At 29.4% G+C, this 12,398-nt stretch overlaps 1 protein-coding gene across 1 annotated transcript; it reads left to right on the top strand.

The window, feature by feature from the left end:
* Nucleotides 1-5,444: 5,444 nt before the first annotated feature.
* LOC129609753 (dephospho-CoA kinase) lies at nucleotides 5,445-7,185 on the top strand. The gene is made up of 3 exons (XM_055521868.1): nucleotides 5,445-5,702; nucleotides 6,257-6,548; nucleotides 6,610-7,185. Exons 1-3 carry the CDS (start codon nucleotides 5,591-5,593, stop codon nucleotides 6,911-6,913), a joined length of 708 nt encoding a protein of 235 aa, XP_055377843.1. The 5' UTR covers nucleotides 5,445-5,590; the 3' UTR covers nucleotides 6,914-7,185.
* Nucleotides 7,186-12,398: the final 5,213 nt, after the last annotated feature.

Below are 12,398 nucleotides of genomic sequence, written 5' to 3'. Positions count from 1 at the left end.
AATATGAAATCAAAAAATTATGAAAATTATGCATACATATGTACATATATGTATATATTTTTTATTAATTTTTCATGTATAGCTTCCAGGACTAGAAACTGAAAAAGTACAATGGTACACCTGTGAAAATAGAAATGATCGACCAATTAACGTCATAGCTAGGGGTATGCATGGATCCTGTGAAGTACTGGACATCATATCTCATGTTAAGCACCAAGGGTTTAATATAACGAATGCGGTTAATATCCTTAGAAAAATGAAGGTTGTGAACGATAAGGCAGAAGAATGTAGAACAATAAAGAAACTTCTTCTATTCAGACTGACTTTTCACAACAAAGAAAATATTGCGAAGATCTACGGTATTAGAACTATTTTAAACATGGTTGTTGAAATAGAACCTCTAAAGAAGAACGCAACATACATACCTCAGTTCAAACGGTGTCAAAGCTTTAATGTGTTAGATGCGCAAAGAAAAGATCCATTAAAGCAAAGCAGTAAGTTAAAAGATCAACGAAAATTCGGCAGGACTTAGTTAATGAAACCCCGATTGGTCCGACGAATAATTTAGTTAAAACCAAATAACCATCTGGAACCCCTTACGCCCAGGTTGTGAGAGAAAACCTTAAACGACTTGAAAAGGAAAATACAAGTAAGAAATCTCTTTTTGAACTTTTTTTGAAAAGGTTAAATGAGCATAAGGAGGCACAGAAAAGTTTGTTTGAAAAAATAAGCTAGAGGACAGTATTAACCAAATACGTGATAAAATAAGATGCCAGAATTAAGAATTTTAAAATGGAATGCAAATGGCATTCTGAAACGAAAAAATGACAGACCACGATATTGACATCTGTTTAATATCTGAAACACACTTACCTAGAAATTCATTTATTAGCATAAGGGGCTACTCTTTCTACCATGCATGCCATCCTAATGGTAAATCTGAAGATGGCTCTGCAATATTGACCGAGAGTCATATACCATAAGAAGACAAAATTGAGTTAGAAATTGTGCAAGAGACTACCATAAAAGTCCTTTTGCTTAAAAGCAAAAACTTCAATATATTGGCATATTACAGTCCACCCAAACACAATCTTAAAAAAGAGCATTACAATCGTCTCATATATAGCCTTGGTCACTGCTTTATCATGAGAGGAGAATTTAATGCGAAGCACGTTAACTGGGGGTCAAGATTAATATCTCCAAAAGGTAGAGCTTTGTATAAAGCAGGAAGAGATCCTAATTGCATATTTGTCTCTACAGGAAAACCAACATATCCATAATCCATAATTATTAGAGGCGGTCCATTAGCCCTAACAAATCACAAAACAAATTGGAATGAGTTTAGAAATCACCCAGAAGAAGGAGTTGAAGAAGAGTTTCGTTGACAACAAGAATCGAAATTGAGGAACAACATGATGACCTAGTCAAAAAAATTCAAGAAGCAGCTTGGAGTAGTACTCCTATGATGTTCGAAAACCGCAAGAGTAAACATAGCAACACTTACCCTCAAGGAATCCGGCTCTTACTTGCAGAAAAACGAAAGGCTTACAAGAGATGACAAACAACCAGAGCACCATCCGACAAGACCAGACTTAATAAAATTAGCAATGATTTAAAAAAAGCATTACAGGAGAAAAAAAACAAAATCATGCAACATTTTCTAACCTGGCTATCTGTTGACAAGGAAAATGATTATTCCCTGTGGAAGGTGGCAAAATAGAGAAACCAATAATCCAAAAGCCACCAATCAAGAAAAGCGACACTTGGATCACAAAAAAAAAGCGGAAATTTTTGCAGATCGCTTAGAAAAAACTTTTAGCCCTTTCAAAACTTTTACCACAAGACTGACGTCGGGGAAATGCATACCCGTCCTAACAAATATCGATTTGCTTAAAGTTCCAAAGTTGACACTCAAAGAATTAAAAAATATAAAATACAAGGTACAAGTTACCGGGATATGACCTAATAACAGGTGGAATTTTAAAGGAATTGCCCGAAAAGGCTTTAAGAAAGTTTTTGTACACAATAAATGCAATATTGCGAGGCAATGGAAAGTCGCTGAGGTAGTTATGATGTTAAAGCCAAAATAGTCTACCAATGATAAGGGTTCATATAGACAAATATCACTGCCACCACTGAGTCAAAAATTTTTGAAAAACTATTTCTGTTAAGCTTAGTTCTGATAATAGAAGAAAGGCAACTAATACCACAGCATCAATTTGGTTTCAGATCGAAACACTCAACTGTTGACCAAGTTCATTAAATTTCAAATGTGATTGAAAACGCCTTAGAAAACAAAAAAACTGTTGCCACAGTTTTTCTTCATGTAGTGCAGGCTTTTAATAGGGTCTGGCATAAAGGGCTAATGTTTAAACTAAATAAAAGTCTACCCAGAGATTTTTGTGAAATATTGGAATCACATTTAACGGAAAGAACTTTTCATATTAAATATGATGGGGAATTTTCAAATTTGAAATCTATCCAGGCTGGAGTCGCATAAGATAGTGTCCTAGGTCCTAGTTCTATATATTCTCTTCACTAGGAATATCCCGGCAACTGAAAGCTTCTCAATAGTTACGTTTCCAGATGACACCGCGGTCCTGACTACAGGAAAAGCAGTTGATGAAGCTACTTCGGGGCTCCAAGATACAGTCAACAAAATCTCCCAATGGACTAAAAAATGGATAGTCAAGTTGAATGAAGGAATGTCGGTACACATAAATTTCACAAACAGAAATATTGAACCGAAAAGAATATATGTACATTACCTCCAAACTGATTCCGTATGCTAATCCTGCGAAATACTTGGGCATGACATTGAACACGAAATTAAAATGGAGAGAACACTTTAAAAAGAAAAAGGAAGAAATGAAAATCAAAATTCGAAAACTTGACTGCCTAATTGGAAAGTACTCTAAATTTAGCACTCAAAACAAATTACTATTTTGCAACCAGATTATAAAAGCCATATGGTATATGGTTGGACATATGGTATCCAGATGTGGGGTTGTACAAAGAAAACTAATTACCAACCAATACAAGTACTACAAAGTAGAGTACTAAGAAATATCACTGTAGCACCCTGGTATGTAAGAAATAATGTCATTCATACAGATCTTAAAGTAAATCAAGTAGCAGAGGAGATAAAGATTTTTGCAACAAAGCATAAAAGAAGAACATCACAAAATAGGAGATTGAAAAGTTAAAAACTGTTTGATTTGGCGCAGTAATACAACATTTTATCAAACTAAAGTAGATTTGATTTGGAGTACGACCAACGAGTTTTGTTCCTATTTTTAAACTAAGGGCAAACTAGTTGCAATAAATAAATAATAGTAAAAAAAAATATCTTACTTTTCAAATAAATTACTCTCATTTTACTATATACTAAGAATATAATTAGAAAAAATTAAATTTGACACCAGATTTAAAATAGTGCTAAACGATATCATAGTTGTGAAATTTTCTCGTCAAACTTTGTTTAGTGTGTAAACGGTGTCTAACTTAGAGCTTAAACAACTTTGACAACAGAAAAACACAACTGCAAAAACTGCAAGTTTGACATTAGCATAATGTGAAGGGTATATTAACTTTGGTATTGAGTTTGTAACCAGCGTTCCATCATTCTAATATCACATACATCTACATCTACTTTTATTCATTGCTTTGGGATCTAATTTTAAATTATGAAGTCTAAGCTGCTTAAATTTAAGTTTTGTGCTACAAACGCTACTAAAACTTTCAAATTGTTTTATAGGTATCGATCTATTTACTTCATTGACACTTTAAATAAAATATTCGTTGAATTTATTCGCAATTTCACGACTATTTTTTGGTATTTCATTGCCAAAATGAACTTCTTTTATTACAGTTTTTGATTTGTAAAAAGTAGTTTCTTTATCAATCTTCACATAGATTTCTCGTCAACCACTTGATCTATCATGCTGGAGAAATACATTGACTTAGCACTAATCTGCATAAATCTGCTTTTATTCAGGCTCATTCAACTAGACGCGTCACATTTTTTTGTTAAGTCGCATTTTTTGACTTATATAAAAATATGTGTTTCGTGAAATGTAGTGTGACAGCAGAAGCGAGACTCGAATGTTTTTGACGTCAAAAGGTTAGAAAATTGTTTTCAAGGTCCTGATCGTCTATTCTATATTGTATTTTACTCGGCAAGTGAGGAGAAAGTGAGTAACTATCATTTATTTATATAAAGCAAATTTCAGTCGGTTTATACAAATATATGATAGTTACTCGAATGAAATAGTTAAATCGCGAGATAAGAATTATTCGGTACTTCGTATTTTTCTTAAATATATACAAAATTTATTAACTTCGTTTTTGAAAGTGAGACATTCATTCGATAATTTGAGAAAAAATGCAAAAATTCAATTGAAAAATTGAGTAATCTTAATGGGAAAATCAAATATGCGTTGGAAAAAAGGAGAATTCTGATTTGAAAGTGAATAAAAAGTGAGTAAAAAAGCGAGATACACGTTTAGGCTGATAATTTGCCCATCGTACACCATACAAAAAAGAAGAAAAGTGACATACAATTCAGTATGTATGCCACTTTCGCAACACTAGCATATTAATCAAAATTTGCACATTTGAAAAAAAATTGAAGAATTAGTGTTTTTGCACAAAAAAGAAATGGTTTAGGTTCTTTCTGTATAAATAACTTAGAAATCTATTTTTTGAGTTACATTGTTTTTGCCGTAAATAATCATTGTGACGGAACCAAATTTCAAGTTTTCAACAAGAATACATTTTTCAATTCCATAAACAATTTCCTATGTACACAATATGTTGTGTAAAATTTTCTTCTATTTGAGAAGAAAATCATCAGAGAAGAAATATATTAGCAAAAAATAAAAAAGTATTTTATTCCGAATAAAAGGAAGTTTTCTTTTCATACCAATAATAAAAAAGAATCAATTTCTACTTTTCGTCCATCAAAAGTTTGGTGAAAATGATTGATTGATGATGTTTACATGGTTAGTTTTCATTATTCTCAATCATGATTGTCAATCTTTTATTGACATGTTAACGGTGACAATGAAACAATATAAACTTCTTTTGGAAAATTATCTCAAATTTTTGACAATAACCGTCAGACTAAGCGGTGTGTTGAATTCGGCTACCTTATGTGTACATGCAGTCCTAAATTTCTACGTTTTTTGAAAAACGGAACTAGCTGATTGTCAAGAACTTAAATTTAATTAAATAAGGCTAATTCTTAATTTTTGTCTCTTGAAGAAGAAAGGATTTTGTTTTACGAAAAATTGACATCTAAAAATAACGGTATGACAATCTCCGTTTTGTGCAATGTTTATTTAATTTAAGATGTATTCGGTTATAAAAGCAGATATTGAATGAACGTATTAATTTGTTTTGACATCTAAATGAAAATTTTTATACATTTAATTGAAGTTTGCTAATAATTTTTCAAGGTTCTAAAATTTGTAATATAGAGTTAAAAATTTTATTAAGTTTACCTTTTCCCTAATAGTCATACCAAATAGGCACATTTATAATCAAAGAAAAGATTTATTTTATCTTTTTGCAATTTTTTGCTTGGAAAATGTTTTTGATTGCTATAACTGGCGGAATTGCTACCGGAAAAAGCACAGTAGCAAAAGTGTTTAAAGATAACAAAGTTCCAGTTATTGATGCAGATTTGATTGCTCGCCAAAGTAAGTTTTAAGATAAAAAAAATTTTAATATTAGCAGTAGCATAAGTTTACATTTATGAAAGGCGTAGATAAGCCCTTACATATTTTTAAAATTTTGCTCAGTCATAAAACTACAAAAATTTTAATACGAAAGTTGGTTCAAAAACGGAAATTTTATACAAAGAAAAAACCTTGACCCTCTTTCAAATATAATTTACAGAAAAAATATATGTATTAAATTATTAAGAGTCGCGAATTGACCTTTATAATTATGTGTTATGTATATGTAAAAATTAACAAAACATATACAGGTATTTGAATAAGTATAAACATATGTACATACATAATAAGCATAATAATGATATTAGTTATCATGAAATTTATGTATAAGATGAGCTTTTAACATTGTTAACTTACTATTTGCTAAGATTCTTCCAAAGTACATACATAATAATTTCTTCTTTCTAATTTTTGTTTCTATGTATTACTAAATTCTAGTTATTATATCTGGTACAAATAGTTTATATTTCATATATAACAAAAGCATGGAAATATATATATATTTCTCGTTTTAGTTGTTGAACCTGGAAAACCAGCATGGCATCAAATAAAGAAGGTTTTTGGGGATGAAGTGATTCAAGAAAATGGAGAAATAAATCGCGAAATTTTGGGAAAATTAATCTTTAATGATAAAGAATTGAGAAGAAAATTAAATGAAATTACCCATCCTACAATACATCGAACTATTTTTCTCCAAGTTTTTCATGAATTTGTTCGAGGAACTAATTATGTCGTAATGGATCTACCATTACTTTTTGAGACTGGGATATTATTAGATTTTATTCATAAAATTATTTGTGTAACATGGTATTTATTGTGTTATATATGGTCCATGCTTTTTTTTACTTGAATTTTTTTTAATTTTTAGTGACGAAGAGACTCAAATCAAGCGTGTTATGCAACGAAATAACTTATCAAAAGAGGATGCTAAAAAGCGTATATCATCACAAATGTCTTTGGATCAAAAATGTGAAAAATCAAATTTTGTTATTGATAATTCAGGATTAATTTCTACAACTGAATTGGAGACCAAAAATATTTTAAATATTTTGAATTTAAGTAAACATCATTGGCGTATACGCTTCTACTTTATTTTGGGGATTGGTGCAATAGTTTTTGTAATACTTTGGTTAAATTCTTTATTTAAATTTGTGCCAATTTCTTATAGTTAATTTTGTAGTATATAAGCATAGTTGTAGATGTATTAACATTTTAATTTTTAAAGCAATTTTTTTTTAATTCTGGGATTTACTAGAATGTTTTGAATATTATTACGTATTATTCAAAACCTGTGAATGTTTTTATTGAATAACTTCAAATCAAAATCAGAAAACAAAAAATCACAAAACATACAAAGATTTAATTTACCTGAGAAATATTATTTATGCCTATTTAACTTTTCAGTTATTAATTTATAAACATTGGTTGTTCAAATATATAAAAAAATTAAAATAAGCAAAACTTTGTTTTTATTATAAAAATTTCAAAAGAAACGATAATAATAATAATAATATTATGTATATGTGTATGTAATATTACTAATATTTTGCAAATTAGATAAAGTTTTTAACAAAATATGTTCATGTTCGTTGTTCTCAAACAAATGCTATGCAAATAATTAAGCGCTCTAAATTCATATTTGAACTAAAAATACTTGAACATTTTGTTAAAAATTATTATTAAAAACTAATTTTAATGAAACCTTGCCTTAAAGCTTATTATTTTGAAATGGCTGTTATGTACTTTGGATTTATTCTTTTGTTTTCTTATATATGTATAGAAAAGGAAGATGAGGTTGGATCCATTTTTTATGGTTTTATTCCGTTCTTATTCTATGGTTCTATTCTTATGATATATGCAATTCTTAACGGACAAAAATCAATCAAATTTGGTTTTCATCTCGTTTTTGAATATTAGTTACATATTGAATATTTTAGAAATATTTTATATTTCTAAAATATTTTCGAATTTTAAAAGGTTTCAAAATTTTACTTCAAGAACTTGAAAGCAAATTATAATTGCTTAAAACCTTTGAAATCTCGGGATTATCTTCCATTAATGTTATATTTGAACATCTACTGAAATTTCTTTGTTTTCTTATTTTTTTTGTTTTGTAAAATACAAATCTTCCAATTATCGATATAAAAACTGATATAGCAAAATTTTGAAAAGATGAAATACTTTTTTAACTATTACCTCTACGGATTTTCGAACTTATTAATACATTTAGCTAAAAGAACTTGGGGACATGGCCTATTGCATGCAAATATTGAGACAACATAAAGTGATTTATGAAAAGTCTTGTAGAAATAGCATAAACGATCATTTTGACAAGTGCCATCACGTTGGTAGTTGGTAGTACCTCAACTATCACATTATGTTTATTTGAATAAGATTTACACAGGCGTGATGGTGTCACTAAAACCCATTCAGGCTTGACTTGAGAATTTCCAGCCAAGTAGCGTTTATATGTGGTTGAAATCTCCTTTAAGCCGACTTCAAGCTGCATATAAACGCAGTTAATAAAAAGCTAACAGTAAAGAGTATGTGAGTATTTGTACGTTGGTTTTTCCGATTCGGTGTCTATTGAGTCTATTGCGTCTGATTGAAATAATTCAGTTGTTTGAGCACTTCAGCCTCCTCGAAATATTGAATTTTCATCCTGAATTTCCTGTTGAAGATGCTTTTGGTATTTTTATTCAAGACGTTGGGCTCGTTTTTTTAGAACGAATAATAATAAGGTAGGAATTAATACAAAAAATATTAAAAAATGAAATAAATATGTTTGAACGAAATGATGTTTTGGAGTGAGCAAGCGCAACTGTTTAATTTTCACTACACCATTTTTTTTTTTTTAATTTTAATTAATTATTGCAACTAAGTCTTTCAACCTAACAAGCAATTCAATTTATCTTTTAAGTAGCGTTGTGCGGCCATACTATACAGTGGCAGTTCTCCAGTATCGGTTGTTTCTTATCAGTTGTGATATAATTGATCAAGTGATCTCCTGCCTTGCAGGCGCGGGTTGGTTTGTTTTTAAAGTAGGTTACTTATCGTTATTAGTATGTTGTTGTATTTTAGATTTATTTTTAGTTGAGTGCTTTTTGATTTCTTCTTCGACAGTAGTAATTTTTAAATCTCTATGAATCGATACGTTTCTCATGTACCAGGGTGCATTCATAATATTACGAAGAAGCTTATTTTGGATATTTTGAATTGTTTGTATGCTTGTTTTGCATGGGGATGTGCCACCAAAGCTGAATTCCACACGTCCATATGGGCTTAATTATTTGTTTATAATCCAATAGTTCGTTGTAAATATTTATTTCAGAATTTTTATCAATCAGCATTCCTTAATTTTTAATTTTATTAAAATAATTTCTTCTTTTTAATATGCTCCTTCCAACGTAGTTTTATGACTAAAGTCATACCCACTTTATTATTTAAGACTATTTCAAAGGGATTGATTGTTCTGCTGGTAAAGTTTACATGTGCCGATTTATTTTCATTTATTTTGATTCAGTATACCATAATTATTAATTTGTTATTCATTGGAAGCAAGATATGAGAGTCGAAAAAATTGTTCATGGTAACGCTTAGTGAAAAACTTATACGTATGTATGTACTTACATATGTACATACATACATATGTATATTGAAATATTACATTTTTTTCATTAAAGAACGCTGTAAGTACCTTTTTACTTTTTCAATATTCTAAACTAAAGCAAAATTATTTTTTGATGCTATTTATAATAAAGTGAAAAAAATTTTTTATGTGTTATTTGAGAAACTATATAACATACTTAATTAAAACTAAAAACTTCAGCTCTTTTTTCCTACGAAATTCACTATATTTGAAAAATATTATGTAATACATTTTTGTTTATATCTATAAATTCATTTATGGATTATTAGGTATTAGGTGACTAGACGATCAAAATCAGCGAAAAGTATGTGGTTGCACTTAGTGGAGATAATTTAACACATCCCAGTTGAATACTACATAAATGGTCCTATACATAATAGTTAAAACAATATTTGAATAATATCAGTTAAAAGGATTAAGACTATTCCTCTCAAATTATAAAATTACTAGTACAAATTACTAAATAATGTTTTTAATAAATTTAAATATAATTATTTGCAATCGCGTCGTTCTTAGTTATCCCATTTATAAAAGCAAATATTGGACATCATATTGGAGCGTGTCATCATTGTTGTTATCATCTACATTTTTATGAAGCTATCCTAGGAGGAAATTTTAATCTTCCGCGATACTAATTCGATACTAATTACTCTTGGAAGATATCGAAGAAGATAAGATTCTCGGGAGTAAATGGTGCCCGTAAGCGATTTTTTCAGAAGATAATATAATGAAGGTAAATGACTGAATTTAAATTAAATGACTGAATACAAAATCCGATGAATTGATGCTCCGTATCGCAGAGAAGATAAAAAGCGATATCACGATCACCTCTTTATCGCTTGAAAGACAGAAATTCGATTCTTATTTTTTGCTTCTTGAATATATGTATGTATGTAAGTCGCCTATATTTCATACAGGGGATATATAAGCGATATGGCATTTTTATCGCTCGTACGTTGTTGTTCAAAATCATGTGTAACAAAGAGCAATTTTGTAAATGATTATTTAATGTGAGTAAATAATCTGTATTATCGCCAATAATTTGGAATGTACAGTGAGAGTAAAGAATAATTTGAAAAATGAAGTAGGAATGCACGAAATTGTTCTTTCATTTTAAAATTCGCCCCTTCTTTGCGACTTTATATTAAAAATTTATAAAAAAATACTACGCAGAAAAATACTTTTTCTACCGTTTCATTACTATTTATTTTATATTTCCTTTTAGTGATACGGTTTCTTACATGCAAAAGATTTTGCCGTATGATTCGGTCCATACGGCTTTCCTTTTCAGTTGAGGGAACTTGTTCGCAGGCATCTATGATGTATGTATGTCTAATCACTTAAATCTAGTGGAGGCACAAAATAAACGTGGAAATTGCATATGCGCAATTCCTAGCTAACGATAATTTTTTTCTATTTAACACATAGGATATTTAACAATTAATAAAAAACTCTGTGATACCCGTACGAATTTGTTATCATATGTGCGAGTAAATATGCCATAAATGACTATGGGACAGAGTAAGACTTTAAGTTGCCGTATTACCATATTAATTTATGCAAAATTTCAGTACTGTGTTTTTCAAAATACTGTGTGTGCCAAATAACTTTTGAAGTTGTACGACAGCTATCAGAAGCAGCCAAGTAATTTCAAAGACTTTTATGACACACATTGGCCCTACTAATATATTCGCTTGTGTGAAATTTCAATACGATAGCTTTTATAGTTTTGTCAAATTTAAATAGGGTTCTGGCGCTTACTACAATAAAACATTTGTGAAAATTTGGTGAGTTTAGCTCAATTAGTTTATGAGTTATCGTTCGGACGGACGTTCGGACAGACAAAGTTAAATCAACTCAGAATTCGGCGCTGATCAAAAACATACACTTGAGTCTATATCTAAGACCGTTATTTCTTAGCGTTACAAACGGTGGGGCAAATTTAGTATACCCTTCGAACATACGTTTGTACGGGTATAAAAATATAGTCATTTGCGTTTATATCTTTTTTAAGATGAAAGTGTGATACCTATATATATATATGTATGTGTGTAAATACATACATATATCGTTCTTCAAAACAGCTTACAACTATTTTTTTTTATTGATTTTTGATAGATATTATATGTATATAAATTCTAATTTATTTTCCCTTATCTTTTAAAAAAGCACATTCATTAATATTTAAGAAATTTTAAATATTAACAACGACGATATGTTTATATATTTATATGCAACATCGCTTTCATATCGCCCGGCAGAGAAAAAAAGATGCACATCATGTCATACTTTTGACAGCCCAATTCGAAAGACATCAGTTCAAAATATCTTCCAATATTATCTTTCAAGAGATAAAAAAGCGATATCAGTTTCGATTTAATTTGCTTTGTATTTAAGCGATAATGAAAAATAAATTTTTGCTTGAATTGTTTTTTCTTGTAAGCGATAACATTGCGATATTTATTTTGGTCGAATCTTCCTTGAGATGATTGCAAAACGATATCATTTGATATCCAACTAAATTTTAAATATTTATTCAAATAGGTGCAATAAATCTTAGAGAAATAAACGATGGTATATTATGTGGTATTCATTACTGAAACATCCTGTAAAAAACATACAGATAAACATACATATATATATATGTACATATATATATTGTATATGAAAGTATATACACAAGTATGCATATAAAATTTGAAAAAACACAAGAAGTCGATTTGATGCATCACAAAAACAAATCTTGATTTCTTTTTTTATAGTATAGTGTTTTCTGAAAATCTTTAAAAATTAACGGAGTCTGGAAATCAATTTTTAATATAATAGAAAACTATAAAAATGCTAACACTACAGTAGAAAAAGATTGAACTTTAACTTTTTCTAAATAAAAATACATATAAATCAATTGATCTTGTGGGAGATCATGATATTAAAAAGGGTAATATTACCGAAACTACACTTTATGTAAGGTGCTAATTTAAACTTTTAGCAATATTTTCTAGAAAGCT

Source organism: Condylostylus longicornis, unplaced genomic scaffold, assembly GCF_029603195.1.
Source record: "Condylostylus longicornis isolate FDR11 unplaced genomic scaffold, ASM2960319v2 ptg000040l, whole genome shotgun sequence".
NCBI classification, from domain to species: Eukaryota; Metazoa; Arthropoda; class Insecta; order Diptera; family Dolichopodidae; genus Condylostylus; species Condylostylus longicornis.
The sequence above is the reverse complement of the archived record's forward strand: the minus strand, read 5'-3'. Positions and strand labels throughout refer to the sequence as shown.